This window comes from Ambystoma mexicanum, chromosome 6p (assembly GCF_040938575.1).
Source record: "Ambystoma mexicanum isolate Mex_15411 chromosome 6p, UKY_AmexF1_1, whole genome shotgun sequence".
Taxonomy (NCBI): Eukaryota; Metazoa; Chordata; class Amphibia; order Caudata; family Ambystomatidae; genus Ambystoma; species Ambystoma mexicanum.
In genome coordinates this window covers 713,981,557-713,997,022 of record NC_090935.1, presented here as the reverse complement: position 1 = coordinate 713,997,022, position 15,466 = coordinate 713,981,557, and the positions used below count along the sequence as shown (strand labels likewise).

General features: G+C 53.4%; 1 protein-coding gene across 4 annotated transcripts in view; it reads right to left on the bottom strand.

Moving 5' to 3' along the window:
• Positions 1–15,466, bottom strand: part of RASA1 (RAS p21 protein activator 1) — a 1,760,251-nt gene that overhangs the window by 1,114,917 nt on the left and 629,868 nt on the right. For all 4 annotated transcript variants that reach the window (XM_069627585.1, XM_069627584.1, XM_069627586.1 and 1 more), the window contains exon 13: positions 15,143–15,220. In XM_069627585.1, coding sequence (XP_069483686.1) covers positions 15,143–15,220 — 78 coding nt within the window. The remainder of the gene's footprint in view (positions 1–15,142; positions 15,221–15,466) is intronic.

Genomic DNA, 15,466 nt, shown 5'->3' with positions numbered 1-15,466 from the left:
TGAGTCACTGTTTGCCTGAATCATAGTAATTGCTGTCCTTTGTGTAACTATTTGTACTGCTCACTTACTCTTGCGATGAGTCTGGCTGCTCTGCTGCTGCTACCACTATAACTGTGTAGTACAGGCTTGTACCAAAGGTGAAATTGTACTGTCACTTGTAGTCTTAATTGTGTGTAGTGTTCCCAAAGGGTACTGCATATAATTCTGCCTAACAGTAACACCAAGGGCTCGTTGAGGTGAAAGTCCGATGGCCCCTTGGGCATGAAGGGGGGGTTCGCCCGTAGCACCACCCTCGTCTCGTGGAATGTCAAATAAGGTGGTTTACAAGAGAGGGCCTGGATCTCTCGGTGATGGCCACAAGATACGCAGTTTTCCACAACAAGAATTTCAGCGGTGCTGAATGCATAGGCTCGAACGGTGGAGTCATGAGCCTAGTCACCACCACATTGAGCCTTCACCAGCGGGAACAAACTTAAAAGTCCTTTGATGAACTCCTTGACCAGGCGGTGTGACCACAGTGACAACCGTCCCGGAGTTCTGGTGTAGCAGGAGATGGCCGCCAGATGAACCTTGATGGAAGCATGCGCCAGCCCTGCTTTAACAGCAAATACGGCAGCACCCTGAGAGCCGTAATCCGTAGAGGGTCGATCTTCTATGCACAGCACCAGACAGCGAACCTCTTCCATTTATTTCCGTCGCATTTCAGTGTAGACGAAGCCCTGGCCTTGGCAAGCACCTCCTTGGTCCGCTGGGATATCATATCCTCCCAACTCTAGCGCTGCAGGAGCCAGGCCTGCAAGTTCAGCGACCCTGGGTCGTGAAGCAGGATCGCACCTCCTCCTCTGGCGAGAAGATCTGCAACCACGGGCAGCTTGACTGGAGGTGATGCTGACAAGTCCAGAAGGTCCGGGTACCATATCTGTCTCGGCCACGCCGGCGCGTTGAGGATCATCCTGCACCGGGACCGTCTCAGTTGATTGACTAGTTGCAGAAGCAACAGAGAGAACACATAGAAACGGGCCGTCCCAGGGGAATGAGAATGCGTCCCCCATGATCCCTGGTTGGGGAAACCTGCTGGCGAACTTGTGGCACTTGCTGTTTGTGGCTGTCACAAACAGATTGATGTGGTGATTGCCCCATTGTGTAACAGCAGATCCACTTGGTCCTGCCGAAGCTCCCACTCGTGGCATGAGTGCAACTGCCTGCTGAAGGAATCAGCATTGGTGTTCTTCACTCCTGCCAGATGAAACGGGACAAGAAACATCCCCTGGGCAACGGCGCAGTGCCATAGGTCCTGCGCCTGTCTGGAGTGCGCTGAGAATCTGGGGCCCCCCTGCTTCCGGATGTAGAACATCGTGATGGTGTTGTCCGTGAAGGCCTGTATCACCTTGCCCTTGAGGGACGGAAAGACTTGAGTGCCCAAAACACTGCCCATAGCTCCAGTACGTTGATATGCAACGACTTCTCCTCCAGTAGCTACAGGCCTCTTGCATGGAGACTTCCAGTGTGTGCGTCCCATCCTTCCAGGGAGGTATCCGGCATGACTGTCTCCTGATGAGGTGGAGTCTGGAAGACTGCGCCCACCGACAGATGCGTGCGGTCTACCCCACCACCGTATTGCTCGACAGAAATTCTCGTCGAGAGAGATCTTGTCCTCGAAGCTTCCTGATACCTGCAGCCTTCACAGCCGAATGAGGCATATGCATGACATCATGCCGAGAAGGGACTTGACGGACCTCACCCACGCGATCATCAGGGTCAACAGACGTTGTACCTTGCCCAGGATCGCCACTATCCTCTCCTCCGACGGAGACGCCAGGCATGCCACCGTGTTGAGTCAAGACCGAAAAAACAGTGAGTCTTGCGATGGCACCAAGCAAGATTTTGCACAGTTCACCAAGAACCCCAGCTCCATCAGCAGATGGACGATTTCTGCCGTGTGAGCGACGACGATCTCCCTCGATTTCGCTCAGATGAACCAGTCGTCCAGGTAGGGGTAAACGTGGATCTCTCGTAGACGCAGCCGCGCCGCCACTGGCGCCAGGCACTTGGTGAAAACCCTTGGCACCGACTTCAACCCGAAGGAAAGGGCCTTGAACTAATAATGTTGCCCTTGAACCACGAAACACAGAAACTTGCGGTGTCCCTTGTGAATGGGGATATGAAAGTAGGCATCGTCCAAGTCCAGCGACAATAGGAAATCCCCTTGTTCAAGCTGTCCTAGCACGTGCTGAAGGGTAACCATCCGAAACTTCTGGGATCAGATGTACTTTTTCAGACGGTGGAGGTCCAGGATCGGCCTCCAACCACGCGTATATTCTTGAGGAGGAAATACTGAGAGTAAACTCTGGAGCCTCTTTGGAACTATCGCGCTCTTCTTCAGCATGGCCTGCACCACCAGCAGAAGCTGAGGAACGTGGTTTTCTAGCCTGGCCACGGGTAGTATGTGCGAACACTTCGTTGGAATCCCAAGGTGTGTCCGTGGGCCAGAGCGTCCAGCGCCGAACTGTCTGAGATGGTCTTCCACACGCTGATGAAATTCGACAGCTGGCCTCCCACCGGGGCGCATGGGTGGGGCCCCAACATCACAGCCGGTTCAATCTTGCTTTGCCAAGGAAGCGCTGCCTTGGGGACATTGGTGACGACCTCCTCTGGACTTGGTGCGGCCCCTGTAGGCCTCCTTGGCGGAAGAGCGGGACGGTTGACGGTAGGACGATGATCTCCAGCCAAAGCCCTTGAAGAAACCTTGGGATTTGCCTCTGGAAGACCGAAAGGACGGCTGTTGGTGCTGAGGCATGCCCAAGGCACGAGCCGTCTCCGTATCCACCTTGATGGCCTGAAAGGACTTGTCCACGGTTTTTCCAAACAAATTATCCCAGTCGAAGGGCATGTCCAATACCCTCGACTGCACCTCCTGGCGAAAGTTGGTGGCCTTCAGCCATCCTCGCCAACAAAGGAAAACGCTGTTGCCCATTTGACGGAATCCTGTGTCGGCAATGTCCGTGGCCAATGTAATGGCATGGTCCGATGCCACCTTGCCCCCCTGCAGGATCTCCAATGCTTCCGCTATCTTGTCATCAAGAAGGAAATCCAGTGGGGGATGGTTTTCGCTGCCGACGCGATGACTTGTCCAACTTCTTCCCCTCGCTGCCCGGTGGGGAGGTCGTCGTTGACGCAGCAGAGACAGAAGATTTCTTCCTCGCTGCCACCGAAACTACTGAATACGGGGAAGGCTGGGACCTCAAACACTTGGGTGCAGAGTCCGGCACCATGTACTTCTTTTCGTACCGGTCCCTCTTTGCCGGGGCCGAGGATGGGTTCTTCATGAGGCACAGCCCCTCGTCCCAAATGTCATCCAACAGAGGGATCAACAGCACGGTCTTCCTCTTTGCCTTGCGGCGTTGGTACAGGAACCCCTCTTTCTTTTTTCCACGGGGGTCAGCTGAAACAGGGCCGAGGCCCTAGAGATCATGGCATGGTACAAGTCTATCTTGTCGGGCGGTGAGGCTATAGGCGGCGGAGTAGGGAAGGTGTACTAATCTACCGTCGTCCATACCCGTGCCCATCATCGGCGTGTCCGGGTCTGAATCCTCCCTCGGTGGAGGGAGGGAGGTGACGGGTGAAAAGGCAGTGGAGAGTGAACTCTCTTCTTGGTAGGGGGCGCACCTGATGGCCCCGGTGCCGCGGGATCTTCTGGTGCCACGGGACCTTTCATCGGCAGAAGGGGCATCCTAGTCCGAATCTCCGAACACAAGGTGTGGAGTGCCTGGAGAATGTCCACCAAAATGTCCACTGGGGGTTGAGGTGGTTGCTGAGGTGGGAGCGACGGAGGCAGCAGTGTAGGGTTCTCCAACTCCTCCACGGCCTGCTCCTTCTCGTCGCAACTCTCGACGTCTCCCTCATCAGGGTCCTTCCCGTAGGCCTTGGCCTAAGTGAATTTCTTCTCCAAAATGGTCTGAGAGTAGAAAGCTCCTACTCAGAGGAGATGTCCATGCCACCCCCTTCTTCTCGACCAGGGGAGACGTTTTTGGGGAGATGATGGGCATCGCCTTCCCCAGCATCTTCTCTATGGGCTGAAATGACGATTCCCTCCTGGCAGGCAGGGAAACTCTCACCTTGGGGAACGTACCCTGCAAACCTGCGTTCATGGCCTTTGCCAGGGATGCCATCATGCCTTCAAACGGAAGGCTTTGCCGGGTGAATCTGGGCCTGCACGACCTGGGTCAAGCTAGGGGCCTTCACCCCGCTCTCCCTTGGCCTTCTCCGACTGGTCCGTCCGGGGCTTCTCAAGAAGCTTACCCGGGTGATCCGACTTCCTCTTCGCCGAACCGGAGCGTTGGCTCGTGGTCGAAGGTGCTAGAGACGCTGGGCTCGCCCTGTCTGCCGGGAAGCCCATCACAATGGCGCTCCCAGTGCCCACGGCCTCGCAGTGCTTGGCCTTATGTTGGGCCCCCATCGCTGGAGCGCCCTCAAAGGTCTTCGAAGACCGCTCAGATTTCTTCTTGTGGCTGGGGAGGCATGCTGCCAGGACTCACCCGTAGCAGGGGCCTTGGCCTGAAGCCACTCAGTGAGACGCCTGTGCCGATCCTTCATGGTGCGGTGGACCATCTGGCAAAACGCACAGTCATCCTCCACTTGCGTCTGGTCTGAATGCTAGCAGTAAAGGCACACGGAATGCCCATCGTACAAGTAGATGTTCTTTAGGCCAAATCCTGAACAGAGGCGTCGAGCCTTCCTTCCCCTCTGCCATCTCCACGTGGGGTAGGCCTTGAAGAAGCTTCTGGAATCCTCCAAGAAGAAACTCAATGAAAAATCACCCTTGAGGGGCACTGAAGGATCTGAAAATGGGTCCCCGTTAATCGGAAGATGGATCGATGGAGCTTGAGGCTCAATTGACCGAATAAAATTAGTAGAACTCTTAGAAAAATCGCAAAATGCAGTAAAAGCTTGAGAGCTATAGCACGAGGACTCCCAACACTTGAACGTGCGGTAAAAATCTGTAGATGGCTGCAAGAGGAGGGGCTTAGGTAGAGAGAAGTCATTGGCTGGGGGCAGTATGACCCCATAGACCAGTGATTAGTCGTTAGGAGAAAGACAGTTCAGAAGTGAAACAAACTGATTTTTTCTTTACCAAGGATTCCCAGCCCGACGACTGGGAATATTCACGAGCATGTGAATCCATGCCATGCCCCATGCTGGAGAAAGTGGGTTTGCGGTTGGTAGAATTCACAGAAATGTGCTAAGGAACAAGTTACTTACCTGTAACTGTTGTTCTCCAGCATGGGTCTGGCATGGATTCACATGCTCATGAATATTCCCCGTCGTCAGGCTGGGAATCCTCAGTAAAGAAAAAATCAGTTTCAGTTTTGTTTCTGAACTGTCTTTCTCCTAATAACCAATCACTGGTCACTGGGTCATACTACCCCCAGCCAATGACAGTGCACTACCTAAGCCCCTCCTCTGGCAGCCATCTTCGGATTTGATAGCATGTTAAGTGCCAGTAGGACCAAGTGAAGAGCCGCAGAGGGGTAGGAGTGAGGGTTCGCATGTGAATCCATGCAAGACCCATGCTGGAGAACAACAGTTACAGGTAAGTAACTTGTTCCTTCTCCAGTATGGGGTCTGGAATGGATTCACATGCTCAAGAATACATAGCAGTACACACATGCACAACCACGGGAGGTGGCAAGGCTCAACATTAAGCATTTCATCAACTCAACATTAAGCATCTCTTACCTCCTCACCAGGCCCACCTTCAGGCGAACAGGTTGCACAGCACTGCCTGGCCGACTCTGGACTCCTCCCTGGAATCCCGGTCGACACAGTAGAATCTCGTGAAGGTGTGTGTCGACCTCCACGTAGCAGCCCTGCAGATGTCCAGCAGGGGAACACCAGATAGGAACGCTGTGGTAGCAGCGATCGCTCTGGTCGAATGGGCTCTCGGACAGCCGGGCAACGGTCGGTTTGCCAACCGGTGACAGTGCATGATGCAGCCGGAGAGCCATCTGGAAATGGAAGCCTTCGAGAGAGCCTTCCCTTGGTTCACAGGTCCAAAGTTCACAAACAGCTGTGATGTCTTCCGAAAGCTCTTTGTGCGGTCCACGTAGAACTTCAGCGCTCTAGCTACATCCAGCGAGTGCAAAGTCCTCTCACCCGGCGACGGGAAGAAAACAGGTAACACCAAGGGCTCGTAGAGATGGAAGTCCGACGGCACCTTGGGCATGAAGGAGGGGTGCGTCCTCAGCACCATCCTCGTCTCATGGAAAGTCAGGTATGGGGGCTTGCAGGAGAGGGCCTGGATCTTTCCCACTCGTCGTCCGGAGGTGATGGCCACAACAAACGCTGTTTTCCATGACAGAAACTTCAACGGTGCCGAATGCTGAGGCTCGAATGGCGGCCCCATGAGCCTGTCAGCACCACGTTGAGCTCCCACGCCGGGGCTGGAGCCTTCACCGGCGGGAACGATAGGAACAGTCCCTTCATGAACTCCTTCACCAGGCGATGGGACCACAGGGTTGAGCGCCCCGGAGTTCAGGTGTAGCAGGAGATAGCCACCAGAGGGATCTTGATGGAGGCATGGGCCAGCCAAGCCTTGGCCAGTGATAGCAAGTACGGCAGCACTTGAGGGGCCGTAATCCGCAGAGGGTTAATCTTCTGTGCCCGGCACCAGACAGGCATTTGTGTCCATAGCACTTGAGAGTTGAGGACGCCCTGGCCTTTGCAAGCACCTCTGGCAGTCCGCGGGGATATCGTACCCTCCAAACTCTAGTGCTGCAGGAGCCAGGCCTGCAACTTCAGCGACCCCGGGTCGTGGTGGAGGATGGCGCCTCCTTCTCTGGAGAGGAGATCCGCGTCTGCCGGCAGTTTGACTGGGGGGACGCTGACATGTCCAGAAGGTCCGGGAACCAGATCTGTCCCGGCCACGCCAGTGCGACAAGGGTCATCCTGCACCGGGACCGTCTGAGTTGGCTGATAAGTCGCAGCAGCAACGGCTGGAACGCATAGAGGAACAGGCCGTCCCAGGGGAAAAGAAGGCATCGCCCATGCTCCCCGGCTGGGGAAACCTGCTGGCGAACCCCCGGCACTTGGTGTTCGTTGCTGTCGCGAATAAGCCGATCTGGGGATTGCCCCATCTTTGGAATAGCAGATACACTTGATCCTGTCGCAGTTCCCACTCGTGGCACGAGCGTAGCTCCCTGCTGAGTGAGTTGGCAATGGTGTTCTTTATTCCTGCCAGGTGGAAGGGTACCAGAAACATCCCTTGCGCGACAGCCCAGTGCCACAGATCCTGGGCCTCCTTGGATAGGGCTGGGGATCTGGTGCCTCACTGCTTCCAGATGTAGAACATCGTGGTGGTGTTGTCGGTGAAGATCCTCACCACCTTACCCTTGAGGGACGGAAGGAACGACCTGAGGGCCCAGACACGGCTCAGAGCTCCAGGACGTTGATGTGTAGTGACCTCTCCTCCATGAGCCAAAGGCCTCTTGCGTGGAGATCACCGGTGTGCGCTCCCCATCCCTCCATGGAGGCATCCGTCGGCACAGTCTCCTGATGTGCCGGGGTCTGGAAGTCCAAACCCGCTGCGAGATGCGCGCGGGTGCCCCACCACCGGATCGCTTGGCGGAAGGTCTCATTGAGCGAGATCCTGTCTTCAAAGCTGGCCGCCGCTTTCATCCAACGGGCATCGAGGAACTCTTGCAGTGGACGCATCCGCAGCCTGCACAGGCGCACGAGGTAGAGGCACAAGGACATCATGCCAAGAAGGGACTTGATGGACCTCACCCTGGCCACGTCCATGGTCGATAGCCGTAGCACCTTGCCCAGGATGGCCTTCGTCCTTTCCTCCGACGGGGAGGCCAATCGCGCCACTGTGTCGAGCTTGACGACGGGGAATATTCATGAGCATGTGAATCCATGGCAGACCCCATGCTGGAGAATTCCCTCTACCTTAGAGGCCCCCAGCAACTTTGCTGGATTTTGAGGACTTGATTTTTTTTAAAACCTGTAGAGAGTGAGACCCTTTTTCCCACTCTGTCATGTATTTTAATGTGATTTCTGAGCTTTGTGTTTCTTTTGCATATGGCGTCTGACAAACTCCATAGGCATCATCTTTTACATTGTGTCACACAGCATCTTCAGTGCAGTGGCACAGTTAAGTCTTCCAGATTTCCCCAAGGTTTAAATATCTTCCCTGGGATAAACTACTCTTTCCCAGAGCAGAAAAGTGAAATTGATTTTACTTACATTTGTAACTTTCTAGAACCAGCACACACCATCTTACAAAAGGGTGCTGGATGGGTTACCTAGCATCCCCTTTTGTCTAAACTTCTCATGTAACAATTTTATGTTACCCTTTCCCACTGAACGGCTGGTGGCAGTGGTTTCGTTTTAACTGCAGTGGTGTGAATTTACCGCGTGCTGCGTTCGCAGCTGCAGTAAAGCACCCAAGGGTGCCATTTTTGTTAAAATGTCCCGGTCTTCCTTTTTCGCCATTTCTTTGTGGAAAGGTCCTTCTTGGGATTTATTCTGCGCACCAAACCAGGTTTGGTCCCTTTGTTCGCTTTGCCTTTGGCGGAATTCATGAGTGAAGCCCCCCTCTGGCTCCAGGGTGTTTGGGGTGGGCACGAAGTGAGGGAGGTGCCCGAAACTCCCTGTGCTTAGTCTCCTAGGAGACCCAAATGCACTCTGTAGTGACTGGCCGGCTGACTGTCCGGCAAGGACAGCCACTCTGCTGGGTGACTGACAGCTAAGCTGGAATGAATGGGAGGGAACTGAATAAAAGGCAAGGCTTTTGGCTTGGAAGGCAGAGTCGACGACTGGATGAAGGAACCAAAGAAGAACTTGAAGAGGACACCTGCTGCAACTCCTGGATCGTTGGTTTGCCCAGTAAAGCCCTGCTGCTGTGCTGAAACTCCAAATTCTTATCAACAGAGAAGCCCCTGCAAGGACGACTTCGCCCCTTGAGTTGGTGGGACCAATCAACTCCAGAGTAAGCCACCTGGCCGTCCTTCTCAGAGCTGGTTGAATTTCCGCAGAGTTGCTGTTGGAAACCGTATAGCCAGGGAGAGAAGAACACCAGATTGTGTGCGTTGCTTTTAAGCTGGCCTAGAGCTCCAGGAAGATCCTCCAGACTCCCAGGAAGCAGGACTGACCAAGCCTGAGCCTCCTCAACAGAGTGCGGGAACCCAGAAGCAAGGAAAGCCCATCTCGACAGCCAGGAACCATGGTGTTACTATTTACAGTAGACGCAAGGAGCTGAAACACTGAAAAGCCACTGATTTGAAGATTACCGGTTGCAAGCGTTGACCATCCCATTCAAGTGCAGGAGTCCCCAGAAGTCCTCCCTCTTGTCCCCACGACTGAGGCCCTGGAACAGTGAAGTCTGTAGAGCTGCTCAGGAACAGAAGTCATCTGCTGCATTTGTTCTTCAATACAAAAGTCTGAGAGAATTTACCACTTGCTGTAGAGTTGCTTGCATCTTCTACTACTCAAAAGTCTAAACAGCTTGTGGCCCTACATTTGATTCTTCCCTTTCTTGAAAGACTTCTAAAACATTGAGCAAAGACTCTTTCGACTTACCTACCAGAGGTGCTTCATCCTATATAAGACTTTTGTGCATTGACTTTGGCTTAGCCTATTATACTGAATGACTCTGCTTAGGGGAACCAAAAGTATTTGCCTGCTTGAGAATAGTTGTGGTCTCTTGTTTGTTCTAATCACCTTTTCATTTTACCAACTTCTAATAGTGGTCTAAATGCCAACAAGGAACAAGTTACTTACCTGTAACTGTTCTCCAGCATGGGTCTGACATGGATCTGGCATGGATTCACATGCTCATGAATATTCCCCGTCGTCAGGCCGGGAATCCTCGGTAAAGAAAAAATCAGTATCAGTTTCGTTTCTGATCTGTCTTTCTCAGTAGTAACCAATCACTGGTCTCTGGGTCATACTGCCCCCAGCCAATGACTGCCCTCTCCCTAAGCCCCGCCTCTGGCAGCCATCCTCAGATTTGGTAGCACGCAAAGTGGCAGTATGACCAAGTGAAGAGCCGCAGAGGGGTAGGGAGGGAGGGTTCGCATGTGAATCCATGCCAGACCCATGCTGGAGAACAACAGTTACAGGTAAGTAACTTGTTCCTTCTCCAGCATGGGGTCTGGCATGGATTCACATGCTCATGAATATAAGAATACATAGCAGTACACACATGCACAATCACGGGAGGTGGCAAAGGCTCAACATTAAGCATTACATCAAAACTCAACATTAAGCAATTCTTACCTCCTCACCAGGCTCACCTTAGGCAAACAGGTTGCGCAGCACTGCTTGGCTGACCCTGGACTCCTCCCTGGAATCCCAGTCGACGCAGTAGAATCTCATGAAGGTGTGTGTCAACCTCCACGTAGGAGCCCTGCAGATGTCCAACAGGGCACACCAGACAAGAACCCTGTGGTAACAGCGATAGCTCTGGTCGAATGGGCTCTCGGACAGCCGGGCAACAGTCGGTTTGCCAACCGATGAAAGTGCATGATGCAGCCGGAGAGCCACCTGGAAATCGAAGCCTTCGAGAGAGCCTTCCCTTGGTTCACAGGTCCAAAGTTCACAAATAGCTGTGATGTCTTCCGAAAACTCTTTGTGCGGTCCACGTAGAACTTCAGCGCTCTAGCCACATCCAGCGAGAACAAAATCCTCTCGGCCGGCGACAAAGACGACAGGAAGAAAACCGGTAACAACAAGGGCTCGTTGAGGTGGAAGTCCGATGGCACCTTGGGCATAAAGGAGGGGTGCGTCCTCAGCACCACCCTCGTGTCGTGAAAAGTCAAGTATGGAGGCTTGCAGGATAGGGCCTGGATCTCTCCCACTCTTCGTGCGGAGGGGATGGCCACAAGAAACGCAGTCTTCCACGACAGGAACTTCAACGGTGCTGAATGCAGGGGCTCGAATGGTGCCCCCATGAGCCTGGTCAGCACCACGTTGAGCTCCCACGCCGGGGCACGGGCCTTCACCAGCGGGAACGATCGGAACAGTCCCTTCATAAATTCCTTCACCAGGCGATGGGACCACAAGGACGCCCGTCCTGTGGTTCTGGTGTATCGATAGATCGCAGCCAGATGTATCTTGATGAAGGCGTGAGCCAGTCCAGCCTTGGCCAGCGACAGTAGCTACGGCAGCACTTGAGGGGCCGTAGAGGGTTAATCTTCTGTGCACGGCACCAGACACAGAACCTCTTTAACTTATGTCCATAGCACTTGAGAGTTGAGGACGCCCTGGCATTTGCAAGAACCTCTCCGCAGTCAGCCGGGATATCGTACCCTCCAAGCTCTAGTGCTGCAGGAGCCAGGCCTGCAAGTTCAGCGACTCCGGGTCGTGATGAAGTATGGCGCCTCCTTCTCTGGAGAGAAGATCTGTGTCCGTCGGCAGCTTGACTGGTGGGGACGCTGACAAGTCCAGAAGGTCCGGGAACCAGATCTGCCTTGGCCACAGGGACCTCTTGAGCTGGTTGACGAGTCGGAGCAGCAACGGAGGGAACGCATATAGGAACAGGCCGTCCCAGGGGAAAGAGAAAGCATCGCCCATGCTCCTCGGCTGGGGAAACCTGCTGGCGAACCTCTGGCCCTGGTAGTGCCGTCCTTGGAAAACGCTGTTGCCTAGCTGATGGAAACCGGTGTCGGCAATGTCCGTTGCCACCGTAATGGCGTGGTCCGACGCCACTTCGCCTTCTTGCAAGATCTCCAGGGCCTCGGCCCTCTTGTCGTCCGGTAGGAAGTCCAACAGGGGGGCGATCTTGTACCATAACTCCCTGTCGTAGCGGGCCACGATCGCGAGGGCGTTGGCCACCTTAATCGTTGTTGCCGCAGATGAGATAACTCGTCGTCCCATTGCGTCCAGCTCCTTTCCTTCGCCGTCCAGTGGGGAAGTTGACATTGAGGCCGATGCCCCCCCCCCGCTTTCTCCTTGGCTGCCGCTGAGACGACCGAGTCAGGGGTCGGTTGTGCCCTAAAGCACAAAGGGGCTGCGTTGGGGACCCGGTACTACTACTTGTACCGATCCCTCTTGGCAGGCGTCGTAGACGGGTTCTTGAGAAGGGTTAGGCCCTCGTCCCAGATGTCATCCAGCAGAGGCACGGCGAGGACCGTTTTCCTCTTGGCCTTGCGCCGCTGGTAGAGGAAACATTACTTCTTCTCTTCGGGGCAGAGCTGAAAAAGCTTGGATGCCCTGGCGATCATTGCATGGAAAGATCCGATCTCGTCGGGCGGGGAGGCCCAGGCTAGGGGCGATGGGAGCTCCGTCCCGTCACCGCCGTCGTCGGTACCCATCGTGGCCGTGTCCGTTCCCGTGTCATCCCCAGGGACGGGGGATGTGGGCAAAGGTTGAGTAGGCCTGGCTCTGGCTGAAAAGGCGGGGCTGGATGGTTCCGTCTTCTCTTGTTCGGGGGGCTTCCTGCCGGGCCTGTCTCTGGCTCCTCCGTCGGTGGTAAGGACAATCTAGTCCTCATCTCCGAACATAACGATTGTATTGCCAACAAAATGGCCGCCAAGTTGTCCTGCGGCTCCGGAAGCAACGGGTGACTAGGACCCTCGCCGGTGCCACCGTCGCTCTCGTCGTCACCTTTGTCGGGATCCCTCCTGAGGGAACGGGCCTCTTCGACGCCCTAGTCGAGGCCCTCTAAGACTTCTACCAGCTCCTCCTTGGATGCTGTGTCCGTGTCCACAATGACCACCGCCCCCCCCTCTTTTTCCGCTGGGGTCTTCACGGGGGACTTTTCGATGGGTCTGAAAGAAGCTTCCCTCTGCGGAGGCAGGGAGACTCTGGGCCCCGAGGTCGCCTCCACTGGTGTAGCCTCCACAGGCTGTGCCAGGGCCGCCGCGACTTCCTCAATAGAGACCTTGGCCGGGTGAATCAAGGCCTTTGCCACCTTATGCGGGCCTGTGGCCTTCACCTTGGGGGGAGGGTCACTGCCTCGCTCCCCCTCGGCCGGATCCTTCGAGCTCGACCGGGGCCTCTCCAGAAGATTCGCCGGGTTCTCGGCCTTCCTCGTCCCTGAGCCAGAGCGTTGGCTCGTGGTTGATGGCGCTGGGGAGCATGCGCCCTGCCTGGCAGCCGAGGAGCCCGACCATTCGGCGCTCCCGGTGCCCACAGACTTGCGGTGCTTTGCCTTCTGTTGGGCCCCCGTCGCCAGGGCGCCCTCACAGGACTTAGAAGACTGCTCGGACTTCTGCTTCTCACCTGACGGACTCTTTCCTTCCAGCCAGTTGGAGAGATGAAGGTGTCGGTCCCTGATGGTCCGTTCCGATATGTTCCCGCAAAACGCACAGTCCTTCTCCACGTGCGTTTTGTCCTCATGAAGGCAGTAGAGACATTTCGAGTGCTCGTCCTCCTTGAACACAATCTGCAGCTGGTATCCAGGGCAAACCCTGAACAGCTTTCCGGGCGTCGAGCTTCCTTTCTCCTGGGCCATGTTCGGGTAGGCCGCAGAAACTCCTGGACTCCTCCAAGAAGCGTAACTCGACGAAATCTTCACCCTTGAGGGGCCTAGAAAAATCCGACACGGATCCCCGTTAATCGGATGTAAAGATGTGGAGCTTGAGGCTCTATTTGACCGAAAAATGAGAAATTCTCTTTGAAAAAAGTGCGAAAACGCAGCAGAAGCTCGAGAGCTAAACACGAGGACTCCCAACACTTGAGCGTGCGGTAAAAATCTGAGGATGGCTGACAGAGGCGGGGCTTAGGGAGAAGGCAGTCATTGGCTGGGGGCAGTATGACCCAGAAACCGGTGATTGGTTACTACTGAGAAAGACAGATCAGAAACGAAACTGATACTGATTTTTTCTTTACAGAGGATTCCCGGCCTGACGACGGCGAATATTCATGAGCATGTGAATCCATGGCAGACCCCATATTGGAGAATAAGATATTAATGTCCCCAGCAACCTAGCTATTGAAGTCACCTGAGGCTGTAGGTGGGCCATCCCAAAAGGGTCTTTACTTATTTAGAAACTAAGTGTGTACAGTATTGAGGTGTATTTGTGCGTTACTATTATATTGCTCCCTTCTGAGGAAGGCTTATTCTAACTGACAAATTAATAATTGTTTATTCAAGAAACCTTGTGTGTAAGAGTTAATTTGAACACTTGCCACTGTGAATCTCTGTGTAACTCCCCTACAGCTCACATTGACCGCTCTTGGGATAAGCCTGGCTGTGCTACACGCTACCAAAACTGTGTAGTACAAGCTTATACCAAAGGTTGGGTTTCCCATTACCTGTAGTCAGGGTTGTTGTAGTGTTCTCAAAGGGTACTGCATACTGCATACAATCTTGCCTAACAGTGGTGTGAATGTGTGCGAGACAAATGTGTAGAAAGGATAGTGTAAGCCGCTAGTGAAAAAAGGCTTGTAGAGGGTGAAAGAAGGGTGGTGGACCAGCACTAGCAACAGTAGGGCGGAAGGAGCAGCCGATGGGATGGGGATTTCGACAGGGGACTCCCGAGCACCAACTTCGCCGAGCATTGCCTGAGCATCTTTACATTCTTGTGCTGACGGGAGCTGCACTGCTCAACATCGTGCTCCGCTTCGAGAGACCACACACAGATGTTGTGTGGGTCTGTGATGGACACTTTCAAGATGCAGTCCTTGCAGCACTTAAAACCAGATGGCTTTAAGCCTGGCATGACTGTGTCTAGACACATTTTCACCAATACATTTTCCGAACTTTGTTCCGCAACACTGTTCTGAACATGGAAAAAAGGGACTGAGGTATGGGAGCGAACTGACTATGTATATATACTGCCAACATCCCTTTCCGGAGTCTAGGAGTGGTGCAATGAAGGCATGAACAGGTCGAGACAAAGTCGAGCTTGAACTACAGTTGCTGTTGAACATTTCTGAGCAACTGGGGATGATGGAACAAGAGGACTCCTCTGTGGGAGAATGAAATCCATACTTTACATGGTCTTCAATTAGTGCCGTAAAATAAGGTTGGGTGGGACTTTTCTGGCAAAATGTGGTATACAAACATTTTTTATTTAATAAAACAGTGCTATCGTATCATATCCATCATATGGATAGTGTACAACATTTCTAATCAGAAAATGTTCTGAATCAAACATTGTACAAATAGTTATTTAAGCTTAGACTACAATTGTACCTGCCGAAGACGTTTACAAGATGCCGCTTGGGTTGTCTTTCGTAAATTGCAAAATGTCTGCAAACTTTTCATCCAATCCTGGAAAACAAAAAAAATCCATAAAATGTTGAATATTTGGCCAAACATTCACCAAAGTCTATTCACCATTTTTCATACCTGAAATACATTTATATGGTAAAATAAATCAATCTTCTGCATTTCTCTCCATATGTATTTTATTCCTATTTTCTTTATCAGCACAACTCATGTAATTAAAAACTCAAGCCGAAAAATACTAGTAGGTTATTACCAAACAATTTGAACTCATAGTAAAAAGCCATATTG